General features: G+C 33.9%; 1 protein-coding gene across 1 annotated transcript in view; it reads right to left on the bottom strand.

Moving 5' to 3' along the window:
- LOC128995664 (structural maintenance of chromosomes protein 1A-like) overlaps window positions 1–25,043 on the bottom strand; it is a 25,345-nt gene extending 302 nt beyond the window's left edge. The window contains exons 1-19 of the mRNA XM_054420681.1: window positions 24,831–25,043; window positions 21,657–21,777; window positions 20,883–20,982; window positions 12,735–12,883; window positions 12,078–12,246; window positions 11,468–11,680; window positions 10,882–11,046; window positions 9,495–9,581; window positions 8,501–8,715; window positions 7,773–7,986; window positions 6,997–7,208; window positions 5,959–6,127; window positions 5,610–5,732; window positions 5,242–5,373; window positions 4,960–5,025; window positions 4,190–4,445; window positions 3,709–3,902; window positions 776–886; window positions 393–514 (exon numbers count right to left, since the gene is read on the bottom strand). Of these exons, the coding sequence (XP_054276656.1) occupies window positions 393–514; window positions 776–886; window positions 3,709–3,902; window positions 4,190–4,445; window positions 4,960–5,025; window positions 5,242–5,373; window positions 5,610–5,732; window positions 5,959–6,127; window positions 6,997–7,208; window positions 7,773–7,986; window positions 8,501–8,715; window positions 9,495–9,581; window positions 10,882–11,046; window positions 11,468–11,680; window positions 12,078–12,246; window positions 12,735–12,883; window positions 20,883–20,982; window positions 21,657–21,777; window positions 24,831–24,942 (2,930 nt within the window). The 5' untranslated portion in view covers window positions 24,943–25,043. The remainder of the gene's footprint in view (window positions 1–392; window positions 515–775; window positions 887–3,708; window positions 3,903–4,189; window positions 4,446–4,959; window positions 5,026–5,241; window positions 5,374–5,609; window positions 5,733–5,958; window positions 6,128–6,996; window positions 7,209–7,772; window positions 7,987–8,500; window positions 8,716–9,494; window positions 9,582–10,881; window positions 11,047–11,467; window positions 11,681–12,077; window positions 12,247–12,734; window positions 12,884–20,882; window positions 20,983–21,656; window positions 21,778–24,830) is intronic.
- Between the last annotated feature and the right edge of the window lie 499 nt (window positions 25,044–25,542).

Genomic DNA, 25,542 nt, shown 5'->3' with positions numbered 1-25,542 from the left:
GTTCCACATTTGATTCTTTTTCTATTTTGGTTCCCAGTTTAGAAATCAGCGGAACCAAAAATAAAAATTTGGAATGTATAACCCTACAACTTTTGAATAAAAATAAATACACTATATCCTCAGTGTATAATACACAATCAGTCTAAGGAAGGTTTTCTGCAGTTAAAAAGGAAAAAGGATTTCAGGCAAGTTAAGTAATGTTTGAAGAATTCAGCTAAGGGTTGAAAAATTGTCTGATAACCTTAGTAATTTTTTGTTTAGGAAAAAGCACTTGGCTTAGTAGGCTAATACACTAAGAAAGGTTCCTATATTTAGAAGGCGCTCAGTACTTAGGCCTAATTCAGTATAGCCAAGGTCTTGGAATCAGATTAGCAAGTGTACGGTATATCTACCTGGCCTCACGGTCGTATATCTGAGCAGCGACAGTGGAGCTGCTATCATCCATTGTGGAAGAATCTTGTGCAACAATGTCTTCCATGTTACCATGCAACATGGGGATTTGGATATCCTCCATCTAGAAACACAAGGCAACAGTCTAAATATACTTTAAGAACCTTTGGAGCAACAACGCTGGAGTTTGCATGGATGAATGAATGTAATCAAAATTAACTTAAATACTAAGTAGGTACTCTTAGTACAAGAGAGGGTCATCCCACTTGGTCCATCCAACAATTCCTAAAAAATCTCCCAAAATGGCCAAATGACTTTTCTTTAAAATAAATACAAAATAACTCAATTGTTAATAATCAAATGAATTAATTAATCCCCACTTTACCTTGCAGTGCATGAGAATGCTGTGTCTCTCTCCCTTACGCATCTCAAGCTTGCTCTCAATGCTGTTCACTAGCTTCTGTGCAGCCTGAATATCCTTGGCAATCGCTCCCACCTGTTACAAACATACATCATCAGTAACCAATAGGGGTGTGCGAAGCAGCAAGAAATTTTCGATTCGAAGCAACGATTCGATTCAAAAGATTTTCGATTCGATTCGATGCAACTCGATTCGAAGCAATACGGTATTTTTCTATTCATAATTGTCAATTGAGTGGATTAACAATAATTAAAATTTACCACATTTGTGTAATGCAAATTTTTGTTGATGTGGTATTAGGCCTATTCATACTTAACATATGAATTTTAGGTGAAAAAATATTTATTTTCAATCATAGGGATTAGAATAACCTGTGAGCTGGTTTACTTGCCTATTTCATAATTTTTACTTGGAATTGGCTCAATTGCACGAAAGAAGAAAATATTTTTTTTATCAAGACATTAATTCTCATTTTAATAACTGTTTAAATAACTAAATAGGTACCGTCAGCTAAATTACAACAAATTTGAATGGAACTTAATATAAAAAGACCATTAAGAAATAAATTTAGCCTACATATCCTGTGGACCTGCTTCAGGACTGCAAGCAAGAAGAAAATAAAAATAATATGTTTCCACCATGCAATATGTATCATTCATTCCCTGCCCCCTAACCTCCTTAGTATAATAACCTCACACTTACATTATTTGTTACATCATCATAAATAAAGAATTATCTATTATTGGCATCAGTTAGTAGGCCTACAGCTTTACATAGGCATTATTTTTTATAGGACCTAAAAAAGTCCTAAAAGTGTACTAAGCAACATGACAAGTGGAGAACTCATTGAAGAAAAGATATTGTGTAAACTAATTTAGGCCCTACTATAAAACTAAAAAACAGTAAATAACACACAAACATTGTTTATGGTATAATTATTAAGGACTGTAAAAAATGCATATCATGTCATACAGTAGTATAGACCTACTGCAAGAGATTAAAATCCTAAAACAACTGATTTTGATAGCTAATGAATGAAATAAAAATCCATAAAATAAAGCCAAACAAAATCACAATTAATTAGGTACCCGAAAAGTAACTCTTAAATAATATATAGTAGATTAAAATAATATTAAATCAAGAGATAAGAAAGTTAAATGCTAACTTCTAATGCCCTTGGCAACACAGGTCAATGTTTTTAAACTACCCTCAATGTTTTTGGAACAGCAGGGTCTTTTTCTCTGAAGGAAGGGTAGTAGTATGTCAACAAAAACAATGAATCACTCTTCCCAGCCAAGCCCAGGCAACGATGTGTGCATTCAAGGTCATAGACCCTACCCCTCCCCTCTTACACCACCCGGTTGCTACCCAGTTGCTTCAATTGCTGACAAAATGCAAGTGATGAAACAAGGAAGTAGAGACAAAAAAATATATTTCTTTATTCAAAAACAAAACTGTTACAGATCATTTTCAAAGAAATTAATTCATTGTAATTTGTGAGTTGTAAATATTGTATTGGATCTTAGAAATATATTTTTTTAACCCCATCTAACCAAGATACAGATCTGTTCACTATATCAGATATTTATTTTGTTTATAATTTATTATGTAAAATACTAAAATATATTTTAAATTAGGTATGGAATAAATAATAAATGATTAAACTAGTATGTCTGGATAAATAGTCTATTCTTTTGACTTTGTTTTCTTTGCACTGTTAGTGTTGCGTAACAGCTTTTGTCTTGTCAATCTTGTCAGTAGGAGTAGACGACTAGACTAGCTCTGGCTAGTGGCAGTGCGGCAATTGCTCTGTTGTGTCTTTATTCGTGAGCCAACTTACTAATCTTTAATTCTCATTTGAACATTTTAATTCCTCTGTAATAATAGATATAATAATATAAGAGTGTTTCTTTGGAAATAAATTATTCTTTTTTTTCTCTTGCCCGAACAAAAATTGGGACCGGCAGACCACTAACAAAAATACCAAATGTATCAGTCTATAACATTAATCTTACTAGTTAAGTATTAAGTAACAATTTTTCAGACTTATTTTAAAAATCATTTTGGAGTGACCTATCTTGTTTTGGCTAAGTTTACAGTACTGTAGTAAAATATTTTTCACACTGCTTACATCAAGACAAAAAACAAAACCTCTTATCATTTGCAATGTCAAAACGAAAAAATATAAAACAATTAAAGCTATATTTAATGCAAAGAATGTATTAAATAAGAACGCCTTCGTAAAGGAAACGCAACAGCAACGCGCTCCTGTATTGCGGGTATTGCGTTGACTTTCTGCAGGCGTTTTTCGTATATGGATACTGACTCCCTCATGAATCGAATCGTTTTTTGACCACCACTGAATCGAATCGCGATTCGATGCATCGAATCGAATCGAATCGAAATTTCGATGCATTTTCGATGCATCGCACACCCCTAGTAACCAATAACATATTAAGTGGTTGAAATAAACAATAAACTATGGCTTTCAGTGGCCCAAAGGAGTTCTAAGACACAGAGAAAATGTTCCTTGGTTAATATTTTTTGTTTTCTTGAGAGGTATATATATATGTACACCTTTTCTGTTTGCAAATAAAACTCTTAATTTTCTTACCCATCTCCTTGCTACCCAACGAAATTGTATTCATGTTGACAACCAAAATCTCACAAAAGAATTTACAAATCACCAATAAGATCAAAATAAAATTATTGTTTTTTTTTTAACTAAACATTTTGTCCCCTAAACCAGTGTTTCCCTTCTAGTAATTCTAATAGCTGGCTCTTCTTATTTTCCCACCTAAGCCTCAAACTACACAGGTAACCAACTATTTACCATTATTGTAAACCAATGACAATATTAATTCAAGTTGCATATCAACCAGGGTTAGTCCACTCACCTCTCTGCGGGCTTTGCCAATCTGTTCCTCAAAGGCGTCCACATCCATTTTCTTGGTCTGCCGTTCACTCTTATGCTTCTCAAGCTCCTTCATCAGTTTGTCTATCTCTGACATCTGCTTCTGTTCTGCCTGCTTGGCTCTCTCCAGCTCATCCTCGTCATCAGAAACAGCTCGCTCCCACCTCAGAACGTTGTCTGTTAACATAGCATAGCAAATGATTTACTGTACATTATTTACAAATAAATAAAAGTAACAATCAATGAAGTTAAGAGAAAAAATTATAAAAGATACATAAGGCTAACTACATTAGGGTGTTGTCAATTATCCTATATTGTTCCATTTACTGACAAATGTTTCTAGATTTGATTGTTCAGGGGGTTGTATCTAGCAATAAACAACAGATGAGCTTATTTTATAGTGTTAGTAACATCCCTAACAAGACAATTCACAACTAAAGCTCCGTTTCTAACAACAAACTCACTCTTAGTATCCTTCATCCTCTCAAACTCCAACTGGTTCATGATTCGGTTCTTTTGGTTCTCAAACTCAAGCCGTTTCTTTGCTCTCTCTTGTTGGCTGCGAAGCTCTCGCTCTTCATACTGTCGGATGTTATGCATCCCAATTGAACGGCAGAAATCTTCGAACACATCATCTTCAACACGGTTCATCTTTTCTTTCATCTCCTGGATAAGCTGACCACGTTCCATCATGGATCGCTCGATAGATTCGCATCTTGGCTGAAATGAGGCAAAAATTGTCATTAGTGAAAAAAAATTGTTTTCAATATTATGAACAAATAAGATATTTCTGCTTCATTATACACAGTCAAGTATAAAGCATCCTAAAGAAATCCTAATGTGATTCTTTGTAACAAACCCTCCTAGCCTGGTTTATAAAAAAAAATTATTTTCCTCGTAATGCCAACAAAGTAGTATTAATTGCAAAAAGCCTTCAACAATTAGCAGCCAAAGATCATAAGTTAAAATTTCTATTCAACGTTACAGGGTTTTGAACATCATGATTTTTGTTACGATTTTCTGAAAATGCTTATCAGTAACCGATTTATGAGTTGGCTAATTAGTCACATACCGTACATAACAATCATCTCATTACATACTTTTATTTCTAATCATACTAGCACTGGTGTGTCAAATTCATTAAGAAAGTCAATCTAAAAACCTTTTGCCATAAGCTGATGTGGCAGCCTATAAGCATCGGTCTACCCAATAATAAGAAGATAGGACTACTCACAGATATTAGCTCCAGTTTTGCTTCCAACTGTCGCAACTCTTCATCTAATGCAGCAATTTGCATCAACTGTAAAAGAATGTTTTCAATTACAATATACAATTATACGCTACTGAAATATTTACAACGCATGGACAAAAAGAGAGCCTCACAACTATGAATGACTACAAAACAAGATAGTCAACACATTTATTTAGGTTGATTTCAGCAATTATAAAAGGTTTTAGTGTAAGCACATTTTTCTCTAATATCGTAACACTTAATTCACTCTAATTCAAAACTTACTGTCTTTTCCTTGTCAGTTTTGGAGTACTTTAGTCGAGTTTCCAATCCTCGGATCTGAGACTCGACGGTGTTCAGTTCTGACTCTTTACGAGACTTCTTCATCGCCTCTCGTAACTCTTCCGTCAGTTTTTCCTAGAAGCAGTAAACAGTAAAAGTTCATGCAATATTTTATATAAATTTATTAATCTAATCCAGTTCAACATTTAAACATTTGGGTATAATGTATACCTAGTGGTCAGCGTCGGACTTAAATGTCAATAATGTGACTAAAACTATTGAAAAGAGATTATACTAAAAGGTTTTAATACAGTATATATAATTATATCTTATTGTTCAATAATAACTAGCAAGAGAAAGCATAAAAAAACCTTGGTAGACTTGAGTTGAGACATTTGCTTGTCGTCCCAACGTTTGGCTTTTCTGGCAAGATCAAGGCTTCCTCCAGACATGATTCCAGACTTCTGGTAGAAGGTCCCGTCTAACGCCACCGCCTGCAGAAAAAATTTAGTTTAAAAAAGTTAAAACAATATATTAGACTCGCTGCTGTAAAAAAAATCCCTCTTCCAATTTTTTTTGTTTCTTGTATAGGCCTAATTTTCACCATTTTCAACAACTTTTTAATTTCATGTTTAAAGAAGTCGAGACAAGGCCTAAGTCATTTTGGAATTTCCGTTGTTAAGTTTTACATAATTCAACAACAATATGTCTAGCACTCACATCATATCTGTTCATAGGTTCAATCTCGTATGCCACCTTCATGGCATCTTCTGGTGTGTCACAGACCAGAGCGTTGTTGGTAGCAAACAGAACCACCCTCTTGATGTCTGGTGGAGAGTAGTTCAGTACATCGTACAACAGCTTCACATTCTTAGGCTCCTTGATGTTCCTGAGGAAACCAACAAAAGAAATGTAAAAATAAGAACTTGATAACTAGCTAAATTACACTTTTAATTATGCATTGTGATAGATATGCTATTCCCACGATAAAGTTGTAGCCAGTTTTACAATAAACTGAACATCGTTGCATATTGAGCCATCAACATTGACACCAATCATTAAATGTATTGATAAAAATTGTTGATTTCTGTTGTCAACTTTTTAACCAAGCCAAGCTGAGAGGATAAATTATTGTTGACTATTGTCTCTAATATGCCACATAAGCTATCTCAGTAACAAAAAATAACGGAGGAGTTCAAAAGATTATTGCGGGTGTTTTCCATCATGATAATTAAAAAACTAATTCATAATTTTTCGGGATCTAGAATCTGTTCCCATCCTCAGATAAGAAGTACCAAAAAGTTACAAGCAAAAGTTTAAACCCAGCCGAAACTGGGGAAAAAATAAACACCACTCGTTTCTGTGAGTTGTTTTCCCATACTTCAACTTAGTTTGTGTACGATTCTTGTAATATATTCATATTTTACTCATCTGAGGACTGAATCAGGTTCCAGATCCTGCATCATTATGGAATCTTTTTTTAATAATTGTGATGGAAAATATCTTAAATAATCTTCAAGGTAGCTAAAGGAGAACACTGAACTTGGATAGTTAGTTGTACACAAGGAGTCAGACATGACTCATTCGACATTGTTCTGTTTGAATAAAAAGATTGGCTACAGCTGGTCCATATAGTTAATGTCTACTTCGATATCCAACAGTCAATGGTTTTAACGTACACAAAGACTTGAGTAGATTGAACCACTTTGACATTATGCAACAAATACCCTCGTAAACAAACTCAATTGGATAACTGACCTCAAACGCTCCTTCAGAGACTTGGTCTGGATGTAGTCGATGGGCAAGAATGTCTCTGGATCAAGCATGTGTTCTTTGAGAAACTGAATACAGAGTCTCGCAGTCTTCTCTGTGTCCACGACAATGGCCTCCATATACTTGCCTAGCACCTTGGTGACAGCGACGTTGTACTTCTTGTTGATGGGCTGGCACATGTTGATCATCCGGTCATACTGTAACAAGGATAATGGTCAATAATCTGCAAGGACAAACTCATCTTTCCAGGGAAAGTGGAGTTGATGATAAGAGGAGATCAGGGTGGTTAGAAGATGTTTGGTAATGGATGTGTAGGAAGAGGAGCAAGATGACAGAAGGTGATGAGGAACTGCAGACAGTCCGAAGAAGATGGAGATGCCTGGTTGATGTTCTGACCTAGAGAAAAAATGTATTGGAAAAGGTATTTATGTACAGTAACAAATAAGGATGGAATCAGTTAAGGGTTTTGTTTTATCTTTCATGAAAAGTTTATAAAACTATTTGGCTAATTAAAGAGCTCAAACAGGGAAAAGAGTTTAATTTTAACTTAGTTTACCAAATTAAAATATCTTTTCATAAAAGCTATGACACATTTTATCTGTCCGGATGAACTTTTTCAAAATTTTTCCTTTCCCATTTGATCTATGTATAATTTAATACACAAGTTCAAATGTTAGCAATACATTAATATTTTTATCTTAACAAGATGAAGTTAGGGGCTCATATCACAAGACAGGAAAGTTGGTACAAAATAATCTTACAACGCCAGGGTAGTTCTTCTTGAAGTTCTCGACAATCTCCTGTTTCTTCTTGCGGCGAGAGTCTTCATGCTTGTCTATCTTTGCGTCTCCCAGCTGTTCCATCACGTTCTCCAGTTCCTTCTGCAACTCCTGCACTCGACCCTTGGATGTTCCAACGTCAGACTGTAGTTCTTCCCGCAGCCGCTTCTGGTCCTCCAACGCTTGCTCACTCGTCCTGTACAACAATACAACAAATAAAATCTGATTATGTTTGCAAATGTAGTTAAACATGATTAGTTGAGAACTTGCCTGTCACTGTACAGAGGTGCAACTTTCAGAAACATTTCAATTTTCAAATCCAGACTTCCACTTTTAAAATGTATATATTTAACTTTGTTTATGGTTTTTAATTATTTCAGAATCTCTAGTGTAGTATTTTAAAGACATCAAAACAAAAATGTTATTAAATAAAACTATTTACTGAAAAACAAAATTAGAATTAAAATGATCCATATAATTAAATAAAGTAGTTAACTGATAAAGTTGAGCCTATATAAAATTATTTCAAGTTTATTATGACTACCGGTACTGCACTGTGTGTTTCAACTTTTATCTAACTTGAGCGTAGATAAAACAGTAACTGTGTATTTGTGAACCTTTTGTATTGAAATACTAAAATACTTTATGTACTACTTATATTGTATTGCTAAAGGTTTCTTAAAGGACAGGTTGAAGAAAGTGACATTCACCTGATGTGTTCGATGAGTTTATCAACCCGTTTCTGTGCCTCCTCCTTCTCGTGAGTTTTCTGCTTGATCTTATTGTCAAGATCTCCTCTGATTCTCGCCTCGTTGTCCAGTTTGTCTTGTTCCGCTTTCTGCTCTCGGTTGATAGAGTCGAGCTCTTGCAGATAACGGGCAGACTGTTTCTGTGCTTCTACTTTTAGTCTGTTATACTCCTGAACCTGAACAATAAGTTGAAAATTTAGGCTTACATTAACTACTAGAAAGTATTATGGTTCTTCTTTCTTTCAAGTTACCAATCTTAAGAGGACAAAAAAATTAATGCTGAAATATGCGTAGGTATGTAATTAAATAAAGTTATCAATCACAAAACTTGCCTAATGCTCTGCAATGAAATGCTTTGTGAAAAGTCATTTAAAAAATTGAAACAGAGGTAAAACATAGAAAATAAATTATAAATTTGTAAAAAGTATGGAAAAAATTAAGAGAAAATGTGTCTGAGATGAAGCCTAGTCAGACAACAATTTTTTTTAGTTATTTACCACTAGTCTTAACAATGGTGCTTTCTAAAACCAAATTGTTGTTGGATGGTGTTTAGACCAGTGTTTGGATCATTCTCATACAAAAACTACCAGAGGATGCTACACACATTAAAGAAGGTATAATTAAACACAAGCAATCAGATATTGTGTTCACCTTTTATACTATCTCAACCCTTTAAGTAAAATAATCACATGTAAACAAATTTTACCTAAGTGGTTTATTTACGTTATTGTGCAATTATTTCAAAACAGGAAAACAGTTTGATTCACTATGTTACAAATCAAAACCGAAATTAAATTTTCAAAGAAGAAATTGTATGTACTATGTACAAATAATGACTTTGGCAACAACAACAAATACTGCAGAAACATTTGTTGTAAGATGTGAATACTAAGTCTCACAATCGTTCTTAGTACATACAGGCTAAATCTGGAAAAACTCTTTCGTGGTGACTAACCTGTGCATCTTCCAAATGAACGTCTCTACCCTGTGACTGACTCTCCCCAGCTACTTGGTCCTCATACTCCTGTCTGCGAGCATCAACCTGCAAACACAACCAACAACACTGACTACAACTGCAATAAGTTATGTGTCAGAACCAAATGCATCAAATCTTACGAAGAGGTTTGAATTTGTAGTTCAATTGGCTGGGTTTTAAAATGAATACTGGATTTACAAATTGTATTTTACTTGCTGTTTGCCTGTGGCTACCACAACCCGTTCATCCATTCAACGTAGTAAAAACAATGGAATCTGAATTAAAATGCCCAAGTGAAAAAAATTGGGAATATTTTTGAAATATGAGTTTGGCTAAAAATGTAAAACAATATCCAAACAAGAAATGCTTCTTTCACCCCACTAGTCACGTCTGTGGATGGAATGCTAGGCAAAGAATTTCAGACCTTGCTCAGAGCAATGGCAGAACGCCTAACAGAAAAATTGAAGAAACCTTACAGTTTAGTGATGAACTGGATACGGGTAAAAACCATCTGTGCGACATTAATAGCCAGCAGCATGTGTCTAAGGAGAACAAGAAAGAAGTGGAGGACTTTTAGAGAGTTTGAAGATGAGGCTGGGGTGCCAGCTTTTTATTAATTTAAATAGCAAATGTTTATTGTTTTGCATATTCAAATTGTATTATTCATTATGATTATATATTTGTCCATATTGTATTAAAGTTTGATAAAGTCCAATCATCAGGAGACTCTGTAAAGAGGTTTTTGAACTAATAATTGTTTTTTCTTATAGGCTGAATTAAAAGGGAAAATCTTTTCCTTCATAACCAGTATAACAAAATAAACATAGATTACATTTGTATTCTGTACATTAAGCTATAATAAAACAACTGTACCTATATATAATGCTCTTGATACAGTACATCGTCTTCTGTGATAACTAATACAAGACTGCTTGTTTACAGACTTATCTTCCCATTTCAGTTTTTGTAAAAATTGTTGTCTGTTTTAGTAGCAGTACCTAAAATCTCATTGATCCGTTGTTATTTATAAAGAAAGGTGTTGTTAAGGGTATAAAAAGAAGGGTCAAGTTTTATTCATTAAGAACGAGTTTGAATAAAAACTGAATCAATAAACTAGAAAATCATTATGTTTGCCAATTTTCTGCAACAAGATTTTTTTTTAAATAACTGTATTGAGTTGGAAAACCCGATACAAGAGTGCATGAGCATCCGTTATTTTTAAGTAAACAAAATAAGTGATTTAAAAATTTGTTTTAAACCGTGATATTTAACTTGGTTGAGGTGCTTTTAAGTGAGTGTAGGCTACTTTAAATAAACAGTTAACAGGTCAAGTTGTAGTATTCATTTTTCAAATTTAATTTCTGACCTCTTCAAGTTCCGTCTGAAGTTCCTGTATGTCCCGCTCGTGAGCGTCGTTAGCCTGTTTTGCTTCTGCCAGAGACTTTTTGGCAGTGTTCAACTTCTTCTGGATGTGAGTCGTTCTTTCCTTAGACTTTATGAAAGAAGGTCTCTTCTTGTTAATCTCCACTTCCTGTAAAAGTACAACAGTTTGGTTAGTACAATTTGAAATCAACAAGAGTGTGTAGTTGAAAAAAGGCATTTTTTTATCATTCAAATCAGTTAATAGAAGTTCAACAATCAAATCTTTGCTTAAACTTTGAATAAGAAATTAGCTATAGACCAATACACATGATTTTATTTTGATTTCCGAAGAAACATACTGAACACAGTAACTCAATAGTAACGTTTTAAGCTGGTAAAACTCATCTAAACACAGCATTCACCACAGGCTTTTCTTGTACCGTAACAGTACTTCAATGTCTTTGTACAAATCTATAGGTCTGAGCCAATAAATAGGTAAAATTTTCAGAATTTAGAAAAATCTAATTTGAGTTTTAACTTTTTGTACAAACTGTAACCGAGATTAAAATCCAAACAGAAAAAAGCCTTACCGCTTCTCTAATTTCTTGCTCAATTTTAGACAACTCCTTGTTAAGTTTGCCTTGATCTTTCTTCTTGTCTTTCAGTTGTTCTTCTGCCTTCTCTTTCTTTTTCTCTAACTTTTCCACATCTCGTCTTTTCCTTTCTAATTCGTTCTCGTAATGTTTTATATCGCTTTCATTGTAGTAGAGCCTAAATAGTTGATACTCAATTTCTTTCTCAACCTGTAACAAATACAAATTCATAACATTAGGTTATAATATTAAAAAATACTAAACAAACTGCCAATTACCAAACTAAAACAAAGATACGATTTTCTGTTAAGAAGTGTTTTAATTCAAGATTGTTCAATCTGACTTTTACTGACTGCCTAAAGAATAAGTTAGATACATTTTTTTAAGTTAAAACAGATTCAAAAGTAGATTATTATGTTCAGGAAAATTACAACCTAAAAAATAATCTTGAATTATTTGCCAAATTGTCAATATGTCAATCAATCTTTGAACTAAAAAAATCAATTGACTTATCCACTAGTAATGTGCGAAATAACATGCTGTGTCTAGAATTTTCAATATTTAACAGCTGTTTCATCAAACAAAAAATTATTCAGATTGTACGTACAAGCTCTTCTCTTAGTCTCTGATACTTCTCGGCTTCCTCTTTCTCGAGTTTTGCCTCTTTCCTCTCCGCCACAACTCCTCTCTTTTTCAAATAAGTGTAGTTGGTTTCTTCTTCAGCTTTTAACATTTCAGCTTTCAGTCGATCATATTCAGCTTTCAGGACACCAGATCTGAAAATACATTTCACTTGCTAAATATATTTTAAGTGAGCCCATGTGGCTACATAAAAAGATTTTTTTAGAAAGGCATAGAGTTCAGATAGATTGCTTTAGAAACTTTACGGTAGAGGTACACAAAAATGTCACATTAACACAAGACTAATAGTTTGTCATACATTTGTCATCGATCCAAGCAGGAAGAAGTGCCAACGTATGTTACAATAAAACCTATGTTAAATGTGACATTCACAGATAAAATAGAACAAAAGTCTAGAATTGGCTACAAAAGGAAACTTGATCATAGTTCATGATCCAAACAGTATTTTTAACCATAAATTTTGCAACATAAATTCGGTTTTCAACTCAAACCATTATCAAAACTATTTTTTTTTGTATTCAATCATCATGTTTAATAATATTTTGTCTTATAAAAAAAAAAACTCATTTAGCCAGAGGGAAAAAGATTACTAAAAAAGTCCAAAATCACAACCAACACTTACCCACTAATCTCCTCAAACAAAACAGTCCTTTCTTTAGGATTTTTCATGGCAATGGATTCGACCGCACCTTGAAACACAAGGAAGTTTTTGGCTTTCACATTAATACCAATTGCTTCTAAATCCTCCATGTACTTCTGAGTTGTTACAACCTGAAACAAAATATATGCTGTAATCAATGAATGGTACATTTAGTTCTAAAGGTATGTAGAGCATAGACATTCTCCCCGATAAAGAGGTTATCTTTTAAGAATTAACTGCAAAAAATATTTTCTCAACAATGTTGGGATTATTGTAAATCAATATAAATTTTTATTTTTATTTCAATGTCTATCAAATTCCTTAGGTAACTTAAGCCAGGTGTGTTCGGATACAAGCAAGAGCTCCAGCCTATGTTTTTCCGACCAATCAATAGTTATTTAAATTAGAGATGGTCAAAACCAGAAATTTCAAATCTCAAAACCGAAACCGAAACTTTAAAAATCGAATCCCGAATCTCGAATCTCAAAACCTAGACGCGCAAAAATTTTTTACTTAGCTGGTTAGAAAGGTCAAGGTTTCAAAAAATAGACATAATCATAAAATGTTAAGTATGCAATCAAAACTGAAAAGAGATCGACTCCTGACCGTGACAACATAAATATGTGAATGTGACTGATAATAATAAAACCAAACAAACATTATTTTTCATAAACAACCAACAAAAAAAAAAAAATTAAACTTCTAACACCAGCATAAACATGAATATGAGAATAATTAGAACATTTAGTGGTCAATATTTCTTTGTGTTTAGTAAATATTAATGTGAAACTGAATTGTACCAGTTTTAGTATTCAAGTCAAGTCAAAGTCAAATAAATCTTTATTCAAACATACAACAAAGTGTACATGAATGCGTCTTAATCTTAAACTATAACTAATACTAAAACCATTTTCCTGATCCATTTTATTTTTTTTATTTTTTTACATATTTACATGTTTATTTACATATTTGAACATAGTGCAGTAAATTCTTCAAAATTATAAAACTCTCCACTAATTAGAAAATTCTTAAGCCTTTTTTTGAACTTATTTCCGTTTTCCTCATTTCTGATGCTACAAGGGAGGGAATGAAAAAATGTAACCCCAATATAATCAGGACTTTCTTTAAATTTTTCTTTTTTATGCTTTTTAATTATAAAATTTTGTTTGTGTCTAGTATTGTAAGTATGTACATCTTGCTGTCTTTGCAGTTGCGACTCCCGGCTTTTAACATATAATATAGTCTTATATATATAGAGGCTGTAAACTGTAAAGAATTCTAATTCTTTGAAACGATTTTTACATGATTCATTTTCATTTAAATTAAGGATGCACCTTATGGCCTCTTTTTGTAAATGTAAAATTTCATTTAAGTTAGATTTATTTGTTCCACCATAAATTTCAATGCCATAAGCAATATGGGAGTGTATATTTGAATAATAAACCACACGCAAAATTTCTTTACTGCAAAGGGGATATAGTCGTCTTAAAGTAAAAATACCGGAGCTAATTTTATTACATATTTTATTGACATGTGAGGTCCACTTTAGTGTACTGTCCAAGGTTAGACCTAAAAATTTGGTTTCACATGCAAAATTTTCAAATATCTTTTCGCCAGACTTTTTACATTCAAATTTGATAAAGGTTGTTTTGTTTTCATTAAGTAAAAGATTTTTTTCATTTAGGTAATCTCCAATTATTTTGAGCGAATCTTTCATTTTTATTTCAAGAAGTTCAATATTCTTTTCATGTATAGACATACTTATGTCATCTGCATACAAGCAGAGGGCATTGTTTTCTACCCGTTCAGATAAATGTTTTGGCATCCCTCCCAAGTAGCACAGGAACAGGAATGGACCCAACACAGATCCCTGAGGAACAGAATACTTAACTTCCCTAACATTAGATCTAACATTGTACATCTTATTTCCATCTAAATACCCAATGTTAACAAACTGTTGGCGGCCCTCTAAATAAGATTTTATCCAGTCCAGTTCTTTACCACTAATTCCATATGCTCTGAGTTTTTGCAGTAACTTTAAATGATTCACGCTATCAAAAGCCTTAGACATATCTAAAAAGGCGCCAACAACATAATTGTCCTCATCCAACTTATGTAATACATTTTCAATATAAGAAATTAGAGCTGTAGTAGTAGATTTATTTTTTCTATATCCATGCTGTTCTTGATCTAATAAGTGGTTATTTTCAAAATAATCTACTAGTTGAAAAAGTAAACTTTTTTCAAATAGCTTTGATAGAGCAGGCTGAATTGCCAATGGTCTATAGTTTTGCGGATCTTTTTTATCACCTTTTTTATATACTGGAATTATTTTTGATATTTTTAGTTGAGCGGGAAAAACGCCTGTTATTAGTGATGTATTAATCACATGTAAAAGTGGCTTTAACAAAACAGATTTTGATTCTTTAATAATTTTGATTGGAATTTCATCATAACCAGATGACCATTTAGGTTTTATTGAATCAATTATGGATGTCAAAATTGATTCATCGATGGTTTGACACCTAAATTTTATGTTTAAAATACTTTGATCAGAATGTTGTTGGGTTTTCTTTAATTTTGGTAAAACCTTTTTGTCAACCATCTCAGCAAAATTATCATTTAAGATGTTTGCGACAGCATATGGTTCTTCTATTTTTTTGCCGTTATGTTTGAGTGAAATATTACTATGACATCTTTCTTTTTTACTTTTTGTTTCAGTGTTCACAATTTTCCAAACAGTTTTGTTAACATTGGTAGAATTTCTAATTTTATTGTCAAAATGGGTTTTTTTCTTAAGTTCTATCATATTTTTGTATCTCTTCTTGTGTTCCTTAATATAATTCTTCAATGCTATGTTACTTCTATCATCTCTATATAAGTCATGTTCTGCAATTATTTCATGACGCTCATTGATAATTTCATCATCAATCCATCCATTATTTACATTACTGGAAACTATTTTTGTTTTAGGGAAATGCAAATTGAAGTAATATTTTAAAATGTTATAGAAATAAGTAAATTTGTCTTCCACATTACAGTTATAAAGTTTTGTCCAATCCTCTTTGGAAAGGTCATAAATGAAAAGGTTAATGCTCTCTTGTTTATACCTCCTTTCATACTTATGTATTTTAAGATTTAAATTGTTTTTTGTACTTTTTGAACTGAGGATTTTAAAAAGTTGTCCATCATGATCTGACAATGCTGTAATTAAACATTCTACTTCAAAAAAATTGTTATCTAAATTAGTAATAAAATTATCAATGGCAGATAAACTCTTTTCAGCAACTCTAGTTGGAATTTTAATTGTATATTTAAAACCATGCATCTGCAAAACATTAACAAACTTCTTTTTCTTATTGTCTTCCCTCAAAACATCAATATTAAAATCACCCCCCAATAAAATTTTTTTGTCAGTTTTACTTAAAATTTTCAAAAGTTCACTTAGTTTTTCCAAATATATATCAACGTCTTGTGATGGTGTTCTATATACCCCAGCCACTAAAAATTTTTCTTTGCCTGCTTTAATTTCTGTTACACAAGATTCAAAGATTTTATCTTGATTAAGCGCCTGTAATGAACTTAGCATTATATTTTTGAATTCAATTTTTTCTGACACCAAAATTAATACCCCCCCTCCCCCGAAATCTGTTCTAGTGTACCAGGTCGAAACTTGATACCCTGGTATTTTGAGTTTTGTTATTTCATGTTGGTTTAATTTATGTTCAGTCAAAATTATAATATGTGGCTTTAATTCTTCAATTGTGATAATTAATGAGTCAATTCTAGTTGCTAGACATTGTATGTTTTGATGGAAGACAGATATACTACATGATTTCTTATCATTATTGATCTTAGAAGTTAATTCTAAAGATTTAGGTACTACACTCACTTTGCTACCAGGCATGGCCATGCCTGGGAGTTTAAAAAGTGACTTGTGGAGGTCTGATTACCAATATCTTTCAGTTGCATGGTTTCACATTCCAAGTTGATTTTTTTGTTTACATTTTCTGAGCTTAAATCTATTAAAGAGTCATCTTCAGGTATAGGATTTAAAGAAACATTCACTAATTCACCAATCACATGATTGCCCATATCACTTTGAACACCACTTTTTTCTTCTCGAGATGATAGAATGGACTCAGATTCAGGATTGCTGTTGCTCGTCTCAGATTCAGGATTGCTGTTGCTCGTCTCAGTCAGGGAAGGTGAAGGTACATCAGTCGGCTCGGTAGTAGGGTGGTTGGTGCTAACTGACAGTGTCAGCAATGCAGGTTGTATACTTGATCTTAGATGTTCTTGATCTTCTCTGTCAGCAATACAAATAGGCCTGGTTTTTTCAGTATTTACTCTCTCAGTAATTTTACCACTGGAGGTGTCAACTAAGGCCTTTAGTCCAGCACAGCTCTTGAAGTATTCGTCAACTATTATTTGCTTCAGGTACTTTACAAAAGTTGATTGCTTTAATCTATTTTTCAGAAATTTGTGTGGGTCTTTTTTGCCTGTTATGATAAAAATAGTAGCTCCCGTTACATTTTGAAATTTCAATAAATTGGTCACAAAATGCTTGGGTGGGACTCGATCACGATTACAACCCATAGTTGAACATATTAGAATTTGCAGATTTTTAGCCTTGAAATCATCCGCTAGTTGAGAAAAGGCTAGATTGTAGTTATTTTTATATTCAGTTAAGTTGTTGAAATTTTGAAAATATTTAGGCTTTGTAATAAGACTGTAAACAGCTGCTCCCGTTTTAGTTTTTTGATATGTCAAATTAGTGAAACAATGATCCTCCTTAGTTGGTCTTCCAAATTTGTCTCTGAACACAGTCGCAACCCCTTGACTCATATTTTTCTCTGTATTGTCAAGATCTGCTGAAATGCAGTGTGCATATGAAACTTCTGATCTACTGCAATGTTTGTCAATATAAGTATCCATAGAATCCTCAACAACTTTTAAAAATATTTTCGATTCTATTTCTTTCAATCTTTTTGTAAGGGTCAGGTTTGAGGCAGTGTCAGCAATTCTTCTGCTCAGCAACTGTTTTCCGTGTTTGTTCAAGTGTTGCCCATGAATGGTGAAAAATCTACGTTTAAAATCACAAATACTAACAACATTAAGATGTCTCATTTTTTTCAATTCACTGTTGACTGCATGTGTTTCTTTATTAATAGGGTGGTCCCAAGATAAGTCAAAACGGTAGGGGAGCGTAACGTAAATGATGTTTGTTTGGCTGTTAGTTGTGGCAAATTTGTTTAAGACCGCTGGAATGTTATCTTCACTATTCTTCATTTTTATAGTTGTGTCTCCGATGTCATTGGCACCTGCAATTACTACTGCTACATCATTCTCCTTAAAATCTTTGATCTTGTTATTTGTTTTTTCTAATATGTGATCCAGTTTACCTCCTGAGCTTGCTAAAACAAAGGTGTCAGTGGATCGGGGCATCAATGATTTGATTAAGTTTCCCAAATCTTTGCCGTGGCTATCTGCAAACACATGTAATTTGGAACACCGAGATTGACTCCCGTTTCTGTTTGATAAATTCACCATGTTTGTATCTGATGATAGTTGTTTGTTGTCTCGATGTAGTTTTGCTGCATATTTGGTTTTCTTACATGTGCTGTCCCTGCAAATAACTTTGTCCTTATATGAAGGTGTTGCATTAATTGGTAACCTTTCTTCTTCTGGTTGATGACTATTCAGTGAAGAAAACCTATTCGATATTGATGGATAGTAAGTTACAGCATGTTTAGGTCTATATGCATTCTTCTGATGCCTAAAGCCACCATTGTTACATTCTTGCACTATATTATTTCTCTCAACCATTTGATGAACATTAGATTGAGTAGACCTACTAATGTTGAGCTGTGTAGCTGGTCTTTCACTTTCTCTGTCCATAATTGCTGCAGGAGTCACTCTAAAGTTTTTCTTCGGTTTCACCATTAAAGTGCTTATTACATCTGCTGCCAATTTAAGCTGAGTGCCATTGCATAATATAGCTAGCTGTCCCCTCTTTGTTAGTAGATCCGACTCAGTGATGTCTGGGAGCAGTGATTTCCAAGCATCGAATGGCCTTTCCTGTAGAATTAGTTGTACGATAATGTCTACATACATAAGTACATATACCCCGCAGTCATATGCATTAAGTTGTTTGGAGACAGAAACAGTTGATAGATCCAAAGGCCCTTTATTTCGTAGGTAATTATGCAGTGACTTAGCAATTTGTAGAGCATGTTCATAGTTAGCGGCTCCAGCCGAATCAAAATGTAGAAACTTGCTTTGGGCTGACACATATACCAGCAAACTCCAGTGAGAGCCTGAGCCCCCCGGTTTGTCGACTGCTGGTGAATCATTAACTGGTATGAGAATGTGTTTACTCTCCAACATATTTAGGTTTTCCAGGATAAAATCGATGTCTTGTAAACATTTAATTGCCTGAGCAATAACCGGATTTATGAATAAAATTTGGTTATTTTTTACTATATTCAAAGTCAATAATTCAAAGTATTTCATGAAGACTTCATCAGTCAGCCACTCATTATTTATCAGAGACAGGCAGAGATCATTTTGTTTGTTGATGGTATTTATACCAGTGGAGACAACCTCAGTATTTAAGGGTAAATTGTTTGTCAGATCAATCAAGGGCACGTCACACCCTTTAACTTCACAAGTATTGACAGGTTTGCTTACATTATTTTCATCAACATTGCTACTTATTGTCATGTCAGTATTGTTAGGAAAAGACCTAGGTGGATGCAAAGGGCTACTAGATGCAGAGGGCTCATCAACTATGATGGTAGATTCATTTTGATTTGTACTATTTGCACTCCTATTTTGAGACTTATTCAATTTTTTATCATCTCTAAATGAGAGCTCTATTTCCTTAATAGCCTTTAGAAAATGTTTACTTTTCAGTTTCCCATACCGTGCTTTATTTTCTAAATAAGGACAAATATTTATTTCCTTAATAATAGCTGATTCTGATGTGCCATAAAAAATGACTTTATACTTCAAGTTTGCTTCATGAGAATCAATAAAAGCAGGCCAGTGAGAATGACCCCTTACTTTAGCAAACACTTTTTCACCTAGTTTATATTTGTGTTTGCTATTATCAACAGCAGACATCCTGCTATTTTGCTCAAAAGTGACCATCAAAGATAACAGGTGATACACAGGGCAATGATAAGAAATATTGGACTCTCTTATCAGCGGTTCTTGACAAACATTGGACTGTAACCTCTTATAGTAGTGATGTACTAAATGGATGCATTGGTAACTCTGACAATCAGCTGTCCTAGCATGTCAGCTGTGACGTAGCTCTGTCAAACATGTCAAATCATAATCAACTTCAGGGATAGTGTTCTGCCTGTGGTTGTGTGTAGGATGAAAGTAGTTCCTTATCTCTTAGTTAATAATAATAAAAGTGATTATTGTAAAGTTTTTAAATACAGTGATTCACTATCCTAACATCTATAACTATATATGTTATTCAGTTTGGCAGGAACAATTCATATTTATGTGAACCAGGAAAACCAGGTGTTTAAGCCAGTAGTCTGTGAGTCTGATTAAATTTACTCTTTAACTGTTTAAAAATAATTCACTGTTATACTTTTATGCATACATACTGTTCAAGACATACTTCCCGGCACACTACACACAAAAAAACATAGTTTTAGTTTAAAATACACTATTTATTCTTCTTTAAACTGAGACTAAAAATTAGCTTTATAACTTTATGTGGGTGTAGGAATACCATTTTTCTTAAACTTATGAGAAAATCGCATGATCGTATGATTATGCCATACTCGATATTTAAGATACCTTTTGAAGTTCAGGATAAAATTTACTTGTTTCATTACTGTTAATGGTGATGTTTGCTCTGTTGCTACCAGCTTGTTTGGAAACAGTGTTAAAAACAATAACAAAGGCACAAAAAAATGTCAGCAGTTTCAAAAATAAAACTTGCCAAAATCTTCAATTTCGAAACTTTTGAATCTCGAAACTTGGTGATTGAATCTCCAAACCGAAACTTTTTCTAAGTTTTGATGGTTTTGAGATTTGAGATTCGGCTTTGACACATCACTAATTTAAATGACGATGTTGGTGCATTAAAGAAATGTCTCTTACTTCTCGGTTGATTCTGTATCCAGATGATGTCCCCTCTACAGTTCTGGTAAATCTCTTTTCGGATCCGTTTTCCATCCTGAACACAGCCGTTACAGAAGCCCTTAAAAAAAACAAAAATATAGCCTATTAGTTTCATGACTCATGATAAATCAGTGGATAAAAACATTACAGTGTGGATATCAAATTAAAATTACATGATCCGTCAATCTTTCATTTAAGGCCTAAAAAAAACCGTGATGTCGTTGTTTAGACAGAGAAAAACTTTGACTCAAAAATAGTAGCCTAATTGGTGAAATAAACTTTCAGTAAAAAAAAGTGCTACTGAGAACCGTCTAAAAAAATCCATATTTACAAGGAGATGTAACACAAAAAAACATGAAGTCAAAAAATACCAATAGATTTGTTAGATGCAGAATACACCAGACTACAGCCAATAGTCCAAAAACTCTGCCCGAGCGTGTTTGAACTGTACTAAATTTAACTAAACAAAATCTGTTTTATACTGATGCGGAAATCCATAGGGACCCTATTACACAAGGACTCCTGTTTTTTTTTTTTTTTTATTAATTGCTCTGATAGTAAACACTGAAGCAGAGATAGTGAAGTATGAGTGTAGGCTACAATGGATTAAATATTAGGTTGGACTTTAGATGATTTAATCTTCTTTTACCCAGGATAATAAAAACAAACAAATTATAAAAACGGCATTGTACATTTTTAAACTGTAAAAAACTATTTGAAATGGAATGTCATATCATGGAGAATGTAACTTACGTTCTAGCCACTGGTTTATTAATTGATGCACCATGGATCAGGTCACTGAGACGTTTCACTCTCAAGGAAGAAGTCTTTTCTCCCATAACAAAACTGATGGCATCCATGAAGTTTGATTTACCTGAAAAATAGTGAAATTTAATCATAACTTAAGAGGACCCTGGGTTTTAAAACTAAAATTAATACCTTAATATCATTTTTATTGTAAAACTTTGATATCTGACGATTCTACTTAGGCTACAAAATAATATAAAACCAAAAACTATAAGAATTTGTAACTGTTCAACTCACTCTGCTTTTAATGATGATAGGTATCATTAGACATCATTAGGCTAAAGCTTTTATTAGTAGTCTTTAAATGTAAACAACAAATTCCATACTTTGGCGCAGATGGGATAGGTTCTTCCAACACTCCCACAAAACTAAGTGACACTGGCTAAAAAAAATCCTTTTTTACTCAGGTAGGCCTACCAACAGAGATTTTATAGTAAGACAATAGTTTTTTTTTGTTTTTTTTTATATGATACAAAAGAGGCAATCAGAAACTACATTCTCACAGAATTTGCTGACCCAAAAGCAAAATTGATAGCTAGGTATTGACTGTTCTTGAAATCAGTGCATTATTTGACAGTTGCAATTGTGTCTGTCTTCAGCTAGTAAGCTGTTTATTGGTTACAAACCAGTATTCATATAGCCTATTCATAATTTCCGTGGCTGAAACTTTGAGTTAAACTAGATATAGGTATATTGAATGTTCAGGACAATAAGTAGGCCTAGCCTAGGCCTAAATTGTGCTTCTATCTTGCGTCCTACATCTTATATATTAAAAAACTAGCTGTTGCACCTGTGCTTTGCAACAGGAAGAGGGCACAAAATGCAAAAAAGTTATTTGAACTGGTGACTGAAGGTATTTAAAACCATTATATTAGTTAAAAAAACCTAGACTTATGATAATTCACCAGCCGCTGGTGACTACTACTAGGGGTTCGCATTGGCTGGCTGCCACCAGCGAGGAGGTCACGTGACTGCCAGCGCAGGTCCAGAGATAGATATAATCACCCTATCCCTGGCTTTCCAGAAAAGTCTGGGTAGGGACCTATCGTCATACAGTATGACGCTAAGTGTATCAATTACGTAAATTTTATGTACATAGAAGTTGCAATGCATTAGGCCTAGTAAGATAGCCTCATACAGTATGACGCTAAGGGTAGCTTATCAATAGATAAATTTGGTGTAGGCCTACAGCCGGCCGTTTTACTATAAACAAGCCCGCCATTTTAGTAAAAACAAAGGGTATTGACACATAAGTTTGACATGCGTTCCAAGAAACCGACTAGCAAGGACATAAAGAAACACACTATAGACATACCAGAAACTAAAGAATCCTGGGCCATTTCGAGCCACGCAGGTTTGAATGGTACGCCACACCTAATTTACCGGCACGAACCGCATATGATCTTTTTGTTTCTGCGCAGGTTGTTTTGTTCTTGGGATGTCTATAACTCACAACCCAACCAAAGCAGCCATCACAAGGCGAATGACTGCTGAGAGCACTGCTGGAAGGAGGGTAGTGTCGGTTGAGGGGGTGGGGGTTGAGACGCTAAGTTACACACAACTTGTCCTACATCAAATTTACGTGCAATAGCCATCTAGGGTTATAGGGTCAATTTTTTACTTGACATTACTTGACGGTATTTGTTTACTTTAGGGGCTTCTAAAGAATTTTGAAAAAAATGTTTTTTTCTCATTATTTGGCCTATTTTCAACACTTTTTACATTTGACACTTTTGGGGCCAACGCCTTTTTCACCCTGAAAATCGCCCCATTTTTACTTAGAAAATCAGGTTTTTCCCCCCTTGCCTTTCTTTAAATGTGTTTTTATTATTGTAGTAATAAGCAGATGTATATTTAAACTAACCTAACCTAACCTATCCTAACCTTGGTTTAACTAAAAATCCGCTATTTTCGGCATAGGCCTATTGCTAACCTAAGCATTGGTTAGGTAGGGTTGGGTTAGGTTAGGTAGGATTGGGTTAGGTTAGGTTAGGTTAGTTTAAATATAGTTAGGTTAGTTTACGTAAGGTTAAGTTAAGTTAGGTTAGGTTAGATTTAAAATATTCAGGTGATTTTAGGCTAATTGATTTAAATAATAACTCAATAACCAGCCATACCTTACCTAACCTTAACTAAACTAAACTAACCTAACCTTGGTTTAACTAATAATCCGCTATTTTCGGCATATTGCTAACCTAAGCATTGGTTAGGTAGGGTTGGGTTAGGTTAGGTTAAGTTAGGTTAGGTTAAGTTAGGTTAGGTTAGGTTAGGTTAGATTAGACCTAGAGTGAGATTGGATTATATTTAGTTCTGTAGGTCCTTAGTAATAGTAAAAACACATTAGGAGTAAAAAAACTACGCAAATTTTTAGCACTTTTTGCAATTTTCAAATGCGATTTTCAGGGTGAAATAGGCGTTTGCCCCAAAAGTGCCAATTGTAAAAAGTGTTCAAAATAGGCCAAATAATGAGAAAAAAACATTTTTTTCAAAATTCGTTAGAAGCCCCTAAAGTAAACAAATACCGGGTCAACTAAGTTAAGTTGGGCCTACTGGTGCATTTACCTCAACATTGCCTATGCTTAAATACGGGCATACGGACCCGAAGTTGGGACTTTCCCAACAGAATCGGGATGGGTGGAAGCCCTGAAGTATTAACTTAGACCTAGCTTATTGCCGATTCTTTATCTTTTACCCAAAAGGGATTGATGGTGTCAGAAGTGCAATAGGCCTAACTTGCACGTATATAGGCTAACTTAGGGCTACATTTAAACAAACTGGTAGGCCTACATACAGATTGCATTTGATCGGGGATGTTCGATGATTAAGTAGGTATAGGTACTACCTAATCACTAGGTACTACCTAGTAAGTAAAATCTATGGGATTTTCCACGTTCAAAAAAACTAGACCAGCGTTATAAGCTTTATTGGCTAGGCTAACTTAGCCTGAACTGCTTGGAGGCTAGGCCTAGGCCTAGGTACGTTAAAACTGAACCCATTAATTTGAAAATATTCTTAGGCCTAGCTATAAAAAAGTAGTAGTAGGCTATTCGATTCCAGCTTTAAGGCGAAGGATGACTACTTTTATTTACAAATAACCATAGTAAGAATGTTAGTATTTACCTGATCCATTAGGTCCAATCACCGCGGTAAAGGTTTTGAGAGGGCCAATAGTATATTGGCCTTTGTATGATTTGAAGTTATCAACTTCAATACTTTCTAACACTGCAGGCATGGCTGAAAATTAGTTTAGTAATATTCTTGGTGAAATAAGCACTATGATGTTGTTAAAAAACTTTCGTAAACACCATTCTTAATGTTGACATACCACCGCCATTAAACATAAATACAAACAAACTCTCAGTCTCAAACTCAAACCATTCTATAACTATACAATACATACGATACGCAACGAATTACGAAACGAATACAACTTCTACAAAACAAATATGAAAATGAACCGAAACACGAAACTAACCAACCAACGACGGAACGCGGAACGGAGCGACTAACAGGAGAAATATGACGAGGACGACGAGGCCAATGAGATCGTGGATCAGAGCTGGATCAGAGGGAATCTTTTCGGCGTCTGTTTGATTTCCTCCACTGAGCTCAGTAATTTCCTCATAGATTAAACATTCTGTGTTTCAGGTTTCCTGTATTTATGTTTTGTGTATGTGTGCTCCTCTATGTATTCGTTTATTGAGTCGTACGGCTTTGCAGTAAGGTACAATGTACAATTTTAATTTTTTCAAAAATTGGGTGTGCTTGATTTTAGATGTTGGGAATTGATTGTAGAACATTGATCCAGAGTATGTGGATGTGTTGTTTGTTT

This window comes from Macrosteles quadrilineatus, unplaced genomic scaffold (assembly GCF_028750875.1).
Source record: "Macrosteles quadrilineatus isolate MER2022 unplaced genomic scaffold, UCM_ALF_1.0 Scaffold_5__1_contigs__length_97177068, whole genome shotgun sequence".
Lineage (NCBI taxonomy): Eukaryota > Metazoa > Arthropoda > Insecta > Hemiptera > Cicadellidae > Macrosteles > Macrosteles quadrilineatus.
The sequence above is the reverse complement of the archived record's forward strand: the minus strand, read 5'-3'. Positions and strand labels throughout refer to the sequence as shown.